At 41.1% G+C, this 12442-nt stretch overlaps 1 protein-coding gene across 2 annotated transcripts in view; it reads left to right on the top strand.

The window, feature by feature from the left end:
• Nucleotides 1–12442, top strand: part of pacs2 (phosphofurin acidic cluster sorting protein 2) — a 68462-nt gene that overhangs the window by 33940 nt on the left and 22080 nt on the right. For both annotated transcript variants that reach the window (XM_078277499.1, XM_078277498.1), the window contains exons 2-9: nt 4775–4862; nt 5429–5518; nt 6863–6988; nt 8495–8657; nt 9316–9389; nt 10216–10296; nt 11617–11676; nt 11945–12099. In XM_078277499.1, the coding sequence (XP_078133625.1) occupies nt 4775–4862; nt 5429–5518; nt 6863–6988; nt 8495–8657; nt 9316–9389; nt 10216–10296; nt 11617–11676; nt 11945–12099 (837 nt within the window). The remainder of the gene's footprint in view (nt 1–4774; nt 4863–5428; nt 5519–6862; nt 6989–8494; nt 8658–9315; nt 9390–10215; nt 10297–11616; nt 11677–11944; nt 12100–12442) is intronic.

The raw sequence follows: 12442 nt of genomic DNA, 5'->3' as shown, positions 1-12442 counted from the left end.
ATTTACCTCAGTGGAGAGAAATAGAAGTATAAAGATGCACAAAATGATAATTAGTACCTCAAAATTGTACTAATGTCCAGAATTGAAATGGTATTAGGAAAGAAGCAACGGCAGCAGGAGCAGTAGTAAAGTAGCAGTGACTCTTATTACATTATGCACAGCTTTTATCTATTTAAAAAAAAAAATACAGTGAACATCCTGTCAGCCTCACAGAGGAAAGATTGATAAGCGTAGCAGGATTTACAGCCTGTTTACACTCAGTACGGTGTTGTTGCGTCTCTGCATCGGTGACACCAAAACACATTCCTGTTGGTTTGTTGTTCTTGGCAGATTAAGTGATTGTGACTGTGCTATCAGGGCACCATACTGGGGCCTGCTGGTCCTCCCCCCCCCGGCCTATGCCAGAGCATCTGTGCTGTGTACTGGATCAGAATATGGTAGGGCCATGCTTCAGGCGGTGGGCTGTGTGTTTCAGCAGACCACAGTCCCTCTGAGGCTGCAGCGAGGGGACGGAACAGGGAACAGGGTGCTTTGCTGCAGCGCCAAAACAGCAGCAGTGTGCTTTGCTGTGTTGAATGCGTGTCCGTAAACACACCGACAGAAGCTCAGGGCACGAATGCATTGACTGGTGGCATTGAGCGTGTCCTCGACTTCAGCTCAGAGTGATAAAGGCAGCAGCTGTTGATTGAAACCTCTGCACTTGGCTGTATTGCTCTGATATATCATTCTGTACATCAAAGAAGGAACAGAGAGAACGTCCGAGCTACACTTACTGCTGAGGCTGATAACTCCTCACTGCATCAACCAGTGTTGTTGTAGTTAAGTCTCGAGTTTCCAGTTTTTCCAGTCCAAGTCAAGTCACGAGTCCAGAGAATAGCGACTCCAGTCGTGCTCCAGTACTCCATCACTGCCTATTACACATTAAAAAGTAGTCAGAAACTTCATCCAAATTCCGAGTCCATGCATTCATTTCATGAATGCTCAAGTCCAATTTCATAAATCCTCGAGTCCAAGTCCAAGTCATCAGTGCATGACTCCAAGTCGAGTCACAAGTCCAGAGAATAGCAACTCGAGTCGGACTGGAGTCCGAGTCCAGGACTCGAGTACTCCATCACTGCTTCAATAGAGCCAGATTCAATAGAGCTAGACACATTCTAGCCAGCTGCTGAAAAGGTGTAAATACACTTCTCTCCACGCCTATAAGTACTCTTTAGTTCTACCTAGTGTAACTATGTCAGAAGGGTTTAAGGAAAGTGGAGTGATTCCAGCGATTCAGGACTTGCAGTCATAAAGAAGGCGTAACAGTCCTAGTGTGTATATCATCCCTGCTCAGCACAACCATTGAAAACCAGTGAAAGCGAGTGCCAATGGTGGCAAAAAAAAAAACATCCATCTGTGTGTTTGTGGTAGTTGATGGATAGATACTAGGGTTTTTTTATTCCTCTGCTGGGATTTTTAGCCGTTTCCAAACTGCTCAGGTATGACACCACCCTCTGGACTAGAGATATGGCCTGCCTCAATTTGCATTTGACCAATAAGTGTTGTCTGAACACATCCAACGGCAAAAGTGTTTATATGTATACCAAGTGTGTATACTTGAAGAGAATCTCTCCTTTCATTTGTGTTAATCATGAAAAGAGAGGGCTTGAGAGAGAAGTTCAACCCCTTGTGTATTTTCACACGGTCAATTGCTGCATAAGGTGGTCGTGATTGTTGGATTTACTATTTCAAAAAGTTCAAAAATTTGCACCCAGACATACCCCCGCTGATTCTGCAGTTGAAGTGCTGGTTTCGGACACTGTTCCACGGACGCTGTGTTTGAAGCGTACTGACACTTTTCGCTATTGCGTGTCACTATAAATATAATAAATAAATACTTAAATTAATAATAAATAATAAATAATACCACTTTAAATTGCACTCGTCTCAAAATTGTGTGACACCAACCAAAGAGAAATGGGTCAGTACAGATCCTCTTACAAATGGAGTGCTGTTTCATTAGACATATCATTTCAGTGCTGTTCCTTGTGGACAGATTAGCTGCTCGAGCATGCAGTACTTAAATTATAAAGCCATTGTGTGGGATAAAATGTGACTTTTTAGCAGAGCAGTCTGTGTGGCAGATATCAATTGGCTGCCTACGCAAACCAACATCCAGTCACCTAGCATAACTGAAATAGATGGTGTTGTGGGCTTGGGACCAATGGGAACAGGGTAGAATACAAAACAGGAGTACAAGAATGCTGCGTATTGTCTGTGTGAGAACTGAAGACAATGCAAGCCTTCATTGGCTTGTGTCCATTGTGCTTGAGATTTCTTGAGCTCAGCTGAAGAAGAGAAAGGTCTTCATTCAGCCTGCTGGGCCTTCTTCAAACCTGCCATTGTCATGATTTCTTCTCTCTAGGTCCCGATGTTTTCCTTTCTCTCGAGGCTGATTGATGGCCCCCTGCTGCAGAGACATAGCGTTATGTCACTCGGCACACTGTGTGATTTTTTTTTGAAAGCCCTTGACTTGTTAGCCCTGATGTTTCTTTTGTTTGGTGCCTCACCTTTTCTCGTCAATGTTTTGCCTCCAGTTCTCAAAGTAGGAGAATTGGAGAGGAGTTAAATTACATCCAAACTCCTCAGTCCTTAAATGACAGTGGATATCGGTGTATTACTGTTGCCTCCCTCCACTCAGCGCTGAGCACTTTTCTCTCTCCTCGGTCACTCATTGTCACACAGTTTTGACCCACATCTTTTACTCTGTGTGACAATAAACCTTTGCTTAAAAAGAAGAAAAATCAAATCATGAATGTGCTCTTTGGAAGGGAACACCAAAGTTCAAAAAAGAAGAAAGGTCCAAGGCACTCTTTTTGCAAAAAAGTTAAAAAGCCTTTATTATGATTGCTATTTCATAGTGAAATTGTTAGTACATTAATGTGCATCTGGTTGCTACCTAGCTCTATTTTTAATGTACTAACAATTTCAACATGAAATATGTAAATAAAGGCTTTTAACTTTTTGCAAGAAAGTGCCTTGGACCTTTGCTGTTGTTGAATAGCCTTTCCCGCTGCTGAACGACATTCAATGTTTTACCCCCAGAATAATTTAGGAGTGATGTCATTCCACGTTGGTTTTGCAGTAAAAGCCTTTAGATTGTGAGCCCGTTCAGAGCAGCTCTACTGAATGATTCAGTCAAAGGAACCAAAGAGTGGCTCAAAAGAACAAAAAACCTTCTTTTTCACTTTCTTCTTTTGAGGAAGTGTCTCAAAAAGAATCGTGACAGGCTTGCTAAAGCAGCACCCCCCCCCCAACACCACGATGCCATCATCCTGCTCCAGTGTCTGTATCCTGCTCTGCCTGTCTGCTGGACCACTCAGACAAAGTGGTGGTAAAAGGGGATTTAGCTCAGCCTGCCGCGACACCCTCGGTTCACATTAAGTTAGTCGAACAAGTGCAGGAAGTTTGAAATGTTTCTGTGATCTGTAGCCAGTTCTTCCTCCGTCGCTCCGGTGACCAGTTTAGTCTTTTGTTGAGAAAACATTTAAAAAAATGTTGTCACTGTCTTTAAATAGGAAGCTAGGGCCAGGACATGATTAGCTTAGCGTAGCATATAAAGACTGGAAGCAGGGGGAAATACCTCGCCTGGCTTTGTCCAAAGTTTAGTAAAATCCACCCACTAGTACCTTTTTTAAATGCACCAAATAAATACATACCTCTTTTGTCACAAACAGAAAGAAGAAACAAGTTGTAATTTTACAGGGAGTATTTCCGTTTGTGTGCAGATTTAGCAACTCAGAAGGACATTTTACATCGAGAAATGAACGTGGTAATATGCTTTCTGGTGGATAAACTACCTTGAAGTGCTCATATTATGCTTTTTGGCTTTTTCCCTTTCCTTTATTGTGTTATATATCTTTTTTTGTGCACGTTATAAGTTTACAAAGTGAAAAAGCCCAAAGTCCACCCCAAAGGGACTTACCATCTCCAACAGAGAACACTGTTCACAAACTGCTCCAAACAGCTCTATTGTAGTCCAGCCTTTACTTCAGAGACAAACGTGGTCACTTTGTAACACACGTTATAATGCTCTCCTAGCTGCTAGCGTGGCACGCCCTCATACTCTGCTTCTGACTGGCTAGTAGTCCTTACCTAGGTACTGCGCATGTGCGACTCCCAACAAAGATGGAACAGAAGTGAGATGTCTCACTCTGTAGCTAAAACAGAGAGCTCAACACACAGGGTGAAAAGAGGAGCTGCAGCAATGTGCAGTACAACAAAAATATGGTGTTTTTTGAAAATTAAATCACATAAACCTATTCTGGTACAACCTCTAAATACAATTACGAACCTGTAAATGAGCATAATATGAGCACTTTAAACGTACTTTTGGCATTTCTGTCCTGCCATTTTGTATTACTTATCAGCCTACACATATACACAGATATCAATAAATCTGTGATAAGCTAATGATATCAGCCAAGCTAATGTAATGGTCTGATCTGGTAAAACACTGACCGCTGCCTGCTCACACACTTCTAGCCGCTCAGCATAAGAGCATCACATTAACACCTGCTGTATGTTGTGAAATGATCATGCCAGCCCAGGGTCATTAAACCTGTTGATTGATGATGACATGTAGTGTTTTCAGTTGTAAACCGTTTAATGAATACACTGTGTGTGTGTGTGTGTGTGTGTGTGTGTGTGTGTGTGTGTGTGTGTGAATGACTGACTCATCTGTTTTTGCATTAAAAAACAGCCCAGTGGTACTAAACTCTCTCTCTCTCTTCAGATTATGCAGTCTGACTCTGAAGAAGCTGATAGTGATGAGGGAACTTGATAAAGAGCTGATCTCTGTGGTCATAGCGGTTAAAATCCAGGTATGTTGTACAGAAACACACAATTGAGCAGGCGTGTACAAACCTGCTACACACAAACAGATAAGATGGATATATATGAATAATATCTAATATGTCCAACCCGTGCTTGTATATCTCACCCCCTGATGAAGGGCAGAAGAAGGACCATAGTGGTTTGTTTTTTTACTGCTGATCATTTTAAATGCATGTTTTATTGTTCTTTTTGTTTTTTTCCACCTTCAAACGAGTTGTAAGAGACTTGTTTGAGATGTGATCCAGTATAGTGAACGTCATATCGGGGTCTATTGTTTTGCCAAAGATATGTTCTCATGCAGTTGTGACCAGTTGCTGAGCAGAAAATAGGTCAAATGCATTAAACATGTACAGTAAAATAGACCAGCTTGCTTTGTAAAATTGTAGGATTTGCACTACGTTCTCACAGGTATTAAAATGTGTCGAATCCTGTTAAATTAATTCTACTTGCATTGCACCACTGCTGCAGAGGGAAAAACAGAGACACAGATTACCTCTTAGGGAAGAGTTCCCACAAAATTGAACACCAACCTTCTTTTTATGTTTTTCCACAGGGCTCCAAACGGGTTTTGAGGTCCCATGAGATAGTGCTGCCACCCAGTGGGTCTGTGGAGACTGATCTGGCTCTCACCTTCTCCCTGCAGGTAAAAAAAAAAAGTCTCCATGCTGCTGTTTGGCTCAAAATAAACATCGTAGGTCACCAAATAAACCATTTATGAATATTTTGTAGGTCTTTATTTGCTGTTTTTATTGAAGTGAGATCTTACAGATTTAAGTATGTGTGGGATGAGTTTTTATTAAACCGGTTACTATGGCAACTGTTCAAATACGCATTAGATATCAAGAGATATGAAGCTGTCTTTTGTATATTGCTGAAATACATTTTTCTGTATTTTTGTTATTGCCAACAAATCCAAGTCCTTCTCTCTATGCTTTTACAACTTCTCCAGCTTCCCCGGTTCCTTCTGAAGATGTACAACTTTAAAACCAATCACAAATAAAGAAGGTTAAATAATTTCCCAAAACAGCAGAGGACTGTAGTTTGATCAAATACCTATTTTCCCAATCATCTTCTCACAACAGCTTTGGTTATGTCACATGAGAGATTTTTGTGGGTGTGGCTCAATTTGAAAAAGGTGATAATAGTCACATAATTAGCTGCGTTTAAATCAAAACATTATGACAGGGCGCCTGGGTAGCTCACCTGGTAGAGCGCACGCCCACGTGCAGAGGCTCAGTCCTCGCCGCGGCGGCCGTGGCTTCGGTTCCGACCTGCGGCCCTTTGCTGCATGTCATTCCCCCCCTCTCTCTCTCTCTCTCTCTCTCTCTCTCTCCCCTTTCATGTCTAGGCTGTCCTATCAGATGAAGGCCTATAATGCCAAGAAAATCTGAAAAAAACAACATTATGACAGACATGTGGGGGTTTGCTTATGTTGCCACATCATTAATTGTGAAATCAATATTTACAAAAAAACCCATCCACAGTCCTGAAGAAGCAGAGTTTTTGAGTGTTTACATCTTTACAAGTTATAACTCATTTATTAAGTCATGCATATTCTATATATGAGAGAAATACTTACATTTAAAGTCGAGTTTTCAGGCGCTTTACAAGCATTACACATTACACTTTTTTTTTCGGGGACTATTTTCAGCTGATTTGGTGCTCTGGTGAGTATTTACAGTACCCATGTAGATCTTAATGAAGGAACATGTAACCCAGTGCAGCAGTGTGGCTCACTGGTGTTTTTTTGTGTAATAGTTTTTGTGCGACAGTGGAGCTCTATGGCACAGAGCAATAAAATTATGCAATGCACAGACACTACTTAAAAAGGGTCGATTCTTTGCTGGTTTTGGTCTTTTGATGGGATTTGTTGACAATAAGAAAAATATAGAACATGAGCAGTTAAATTCTAAGTGAGTCATTTGTACTTTTTCTTCCTCCGTTCATTAGTAATTTTTCCTCTCTTCCCGGTTTTCTCTCCCTTCAGTACCCTCACTTCTTAAAACGAGAAGGAAACAAGCTGCAGATCCTGCTGCAAAGGCGGAAGAGATACAAGAACCGAACTATCTTGGGCTACAAGACTCTGGCAGTGGGATCTATCGATATGGCCGAGGTACAGTATGACGTCGCTGTAACAAACCTGCATCCATGTTATCTATATAAAAGTAAATGATGGTTAATATTGTTTGTAGGGGAAAACAAGGTTGCAGCTTACTCCCATTGCACTTTTTGGAGTGCCGGCAGGAGCATAAGAGTGCATCAGCTCTAACAGGCTGTTTGTGTCAGGGCCGCTGTGGAAATATAATGAGAAAATGGTGGATGTTGGAGCTGCAGGTTGACATTTACTAGACCTGGTCCTCCTCATCTTCACCTGGGGATTGGCAGTGCCTCCTGTACTATAAATCCTAGCTCTTTTGCCCTTGAATTAGTTAGAAAAATAATACTTTTATCTTTGAAAGACTACAGATAACTTTTTCTCAGTACTAATTAATTTTGTTCAAATTATCCTTAGAGAAATAAGGAAAACTCCCTTGTTAAAAGACAAGTAATCTTGAGGCTGTTTTTGTCAACCTGTTTCTTGTGTTTTAAGAAAACCAAGAATAACATACTTGCTTCAGATGAATATCTTCCAGTGCAGATGCTGCAGTTGCACTAAGACATTCCCATATGGCTGATAAGGCTCTGTGGAGCTTATTAAGGTCATATTTCAGCAGCTGAGGAAAGAAAAAGAAAACATTTTGGCGCCTGTGAGGAAAAAAAGAAACACACTGTACTTTACCACAAGAAGAAGAAGAAGAAATGGTTCTCAGTTTTTTAAGTCAAGTATATGAAGAGGCTCTAACACAACATATCACACAAGATATGTATGGTGTAAACAGCTAATGGCTGACTGGTTTCACCGGACTGCAACAGAACAGAGAGACTCGTCCACATTTGGGGCGGCGCTGTCCTGAAGTGACCTGGTTGGAGCTGAGAGTTTTTAATCTCTGGAGTGTAAAATGTGTCCAGAATGTATTGGCACTGAGTAAATAATTAGGTTCTGTTGAGCCAAACACAGCTGCTTCAATAGAGCCTCAGTTTCAAACAGCAGAAAACGCAGGCTGGTTAAACTGAGCAGCTCCCAGGTGTGAATGTGTGGGTTTGTGCAGATAAGGTAATGGAAAGAGAACAAAAAAGGTAATTAGGATACAAACAATTCTTTAAAATTAAGTCGACTACCCTCAGCGATATGCAACTACAACTTTTTCAGGATTGTCTACTTATGAAATTAGATTTTAAGCATTACAGGGTTTTAAAACAGTGATTATACCAACAGAGTAATCTCAGATTGGACAGATAGTCTAGCTAGCTGTCTGGATTTCCCCTGCAGAGATCTGAGGAGCAGTTAACCATAGTCCTCAGAAATCCACCAGAGTTTAAAATGCCAACACAAAGAAAACAGAAGGTAACGGATAACGAAAAGTCGTGCATCCGACGGAATTTCCTGCGGCACCGGAGCAATCCCAGACGTGGAACGTCGAGGAAAAGGACTACATGGACGTGAAATATCCCGCTCACTACATTCCCCCCCATCTGTCTCATGTTGTGCCTCTGCTCTCCTTTCTCTCCCCGCTCCCAGGTGATGCAGCACCCGACTGAGGGAGGCCAGGTTCTGCCTCTCTGCAGCAACCAGAAAGACATGCTGGGCAAGGTGGCCGAGATCTGGATCTTTTCCCTGTCCAGTCAGCCAATAGACCACGAGGAGGCAGCCCTGCAGGGAGGACAGAAGATCAAATGCTCCGGTACACTCTCTCTCTCTCTCTCTCTCTCTCTCTCTCTCTCTCTCTCTCTCTCTCTTCCCCCCCCCCCTTCTCTGAGGTTAATACAGCAGGAAGCCATCGTAATCACCCAATGTGCCCGACAGGCTAAACAGAGCAGAGATCACAGGGTTCAGGGTGTTTTTTCCCCTCTCTAATTGTGCAGAAAGCGATAACATTCAGGTAGCCTAGCATTCTGTGTGTACTGTACATCATGAATATTTAGAGCCTGGATACAAACAGTTTGAATCCCTCCATCAGGACCAAAACCTCACACCATAAAACCAGTTTCTTCCCCTCTTCAGTCAGCCTCACCAACAAGGCCCCCAACCCATCGCCCCCATCCCTAGTCTCCACACTTTGCAGTAACCTTCATCCTGGACTACACATCTGCCCATTGCACTTACTATATATTTTTTGCATTCTCCACTCAACCCATTCAGCCTCTTTTTTTCTTATGCTAAACTAAAATCTATTGTGTATGTATACATTTGTTTCTGTTTGTGTTAGGGCTGCACAATTAATCACAGTTTTATCGAATACTAAATATGGACCCAATTTAAAAGGTCACTGAAATATGTATGAGGCGTCTTCTGCTCGCCAGCATTGATTAAAATCCCTACTTGTCCTCTCTCTGCTTTAGATAACTACTCGGAGGAAGAATACGAGAGCTTCTCCTCGGAGCAGGAGGCCAGCGACGACGCCGTGCAGGTACAGGTGAGTCGGCTCTGGGAAACACTGAGGCAGGCAGGCTATTAAAGGTCATCATGAGGCAAGGCAAATCAATTAACCTCATGCTGGTTAGTGGCAAGCCGGTAATAATTAAGCACTCAGTCAGTTGGAATAAAAGATCTGTACTTGCACTGCATGAGTTGTTAAGAAAAACTTTCAGTGGTGGAAGAAGTATTCAGATCCTTTATTTAAGTAAAAGTACTAATACTACACTGTAAAAATACTCTGTTACAAGTATAAGTCCTGCATTGAAAATGTTACTTAAGTAAAAGTATGTATCATCAGGAAAATGTACTTAAAGTATTAAAATCAAAAGTACGTAGTAGTAGTAGTAGTAGTAGTAGTAGTAGTAGTAAGAGAAAGATAGAAACTGGAAACGATCCAAACAGTTCTCAACTGTCAACTAGGTGTTTAATGGTCTAATCATTTCAGCTGGACTTGTAGGCCGTTATATTGTTGGATAGTTTAATTTATAAAAAGAAACATTATAATTTATAAACTACATGTGTTTTGTGTGTAACAATCTTAATTTGTAAAGCAATAGTAAGATATGTTAATAGACAAATATGTGATTTTCCATTACACTAGTAACTAAAGCTGTCAGACGAATGTAGTGGAGTAAAAAGTACAATATTTCTCTCTGAAATGTAGCGGAGTAGAAGTAGAAAGTGGCATGAAAAGAAAAGACTCAAGTAAAGAGTTCCTCAAATTTGTACTTAAGTACAGTACTTGAGTAAATACATTCCACCACTGAAAACTTTGTCTGTTTTATGAAAGGCTGTATTTCAACCTCATTGTGTGTTGTTTCCAGGATCTGGAGGATGACGAGTACGATGTGAGAAAGTCAAAGAAGCAGAGGAGGTCGATTGTAAGGACCCCCTCCATCACCAGAGTAAGAGGCCTGGCTAAACTATAAAGAAAGTTTGAGCTTCCCTACCCACAAGGGGTGTGGGGGGGAGGGGAGGGGGGAATCGAAAATTGTATGTATTGTGACTTTTTTTTTTTTTTTGCGACGATTTTTTAAAGAGAATCAATATTTTTTATTTAATTTTTTTTCCCAATGATTCACCTAAATCATTAGTCTGTGTGAAAATAAGATGGTGCTCTTTGGTAAGGGCGCATGAACAAATCCAGTAAGCATTAGGAAAAAAATCCAAAGGCACTCGTAATTAGAAGAAAGGCCAAATGTTGTTATTACATCTGGCACATTCAACAAGAATACAATTAAAACCATCACTTTTCTTCTTCAGGATAAGATATGACGTTAAACTAAATAATGCACCAGTTGTGAGCAAAACGGTAGTTATTTAGTGTCGAGATAGATAGATACATACATACATACATACATACATACATACATACATACATACATACATACTTTATTCATCCAGAGGGAAATTTTAGGCATCCAGTAGCTTAGACAACCATAACACAACAAACACACATACACACAAATATCTCACATGCATAAAAAATCACTCACAGAAATTTAAAGAGTTAACAATTAGTGAAGTGACTACAAAGGTCTGGTATGGACTGACCATGTGATGCAATGACCATGATAAGGTGCTATGGTAGAGTGTGTGCAATGGTAGTAGTGCAAAAGTGAACAGTGCAGGGACTGAACAGTGCAATAGCTTATTATTAAATATTAACTATGACTATGAACAGACAAGAAAGAAAAAGACTTCCCTTTCAGTTCAGCAGACCGTATGTTCTCTGTAAAATGAGTTTGGATTGCTTTTGCATTTGTTTATAGCTAAAGAATACAGTGTGTGTTCAGGTACTGCAGTTAAATAAACCCCACCAATAAACACCTCATTTTGTTCATACTGCAAGTGATCCATACACAGATGGTCAAGTAATATTGAACACCTTACAATGAGCTTTAACTAGACAGTTTTAATAGGTTTTTGCTTGTGGGTGATATAGTTTTATCAGTATGCAGAAGCAGGCGATAAAAGCCCCAGAAAGCAGATGAGGCATGATGTTGCTTGATTATTGATTTACATGAGCACACGCAGGGAAATCAATACGCAGGCAACACTGCAAATGCATCTACTGCCGGTAAAATGACTAAAATGCAGGAGCTCAGTGGCTGTAACTGTTTTTACCGTGTTGGATTGCTGATGGGCACTGTAGTAAATCCTACCTACTGTACTGTAGGTCCCAGACTGACTTGTGATTGTGTGTTTGTTCTCCTGTATTTTAGCAGCAGAACTTTAAGCAGCGCGTGGTGGCTCTTCTGAAGCGGTTCCGAGTTTCAGATGAGGTGAGTGTTTCTGTCTGTGGCAGTTTAGTTTTCTCTTGTGTTTGTACTGTGGAACTCTTGACTCTTAGCCCCCCCCCCCCCCCCATCAGGATCAGCACTGGTCACTTTATAAAAGACACTCATAAACACTTTCACTTTTATTTTATATTTTTCCTTTATATTGCACATTTCCAGTGTCTTTAGTTTTCTATACCGTTTGGTTTTGTCTCACTTTTGCACTATTCAGAATGTATCATTGTATTGTGTGTGTCTGCGTGCGTGTCTGAAGGTGCTGGACTCTGAGCAGGACCCTGCAGAGCCGCCCCCTGAGGTGGAGGAGGAGGACCTGGACCTGGACAGCGTAGAGTTTGAGAACCCGAGTGACAGCGGCCCGGAACTAGACGACGACGACAGCGTCCTCAGCACGCCAAAACCCAAACTCAAGTGAGTGTTTCCCAGCAGTATTGAGGATGTGTGTGTTTATTTGTGAAACACTTGGCTTATATTGGGTGTTGCAGGCCAGATGATGATGATGATGATGATGATGATGATGATAAAGTAAAAATGCTTCACAAAAAGTCTGAAATCCATCATTAGACTGAAATTCCAAAATCCATGTCCTTCCTTAAACCCTGCAGAATACACTGAGGCTGAAACTACCAAAGGCTGCTTTACGATACATACAACCTTGTTAATAAAGCTGTACTTACCTAATATTTTGTGCTAATGCGTTATTGCAATTGAGATTTTAATGTCACCTTTTTTTTAATGCATATATTCAGGGTTT

Source organism: Sander vitreus, chromosome 20 (genome assembly GCF_031162955.1).
Source record: "Sander vitreus isolate 19-12246 chromosome 20, sanVit1, whole genome shotgun sequence".
In the NCBI taxonomy this organism is placed as follows: Eukaryota; Metazoa; Chordata; class Actinopteri; order Perciformes; family Percidae; genus Sander; species Sander vitreus.
This window is presented reverse-complemented; position numbering and strand designations above follow the sequence as displayed.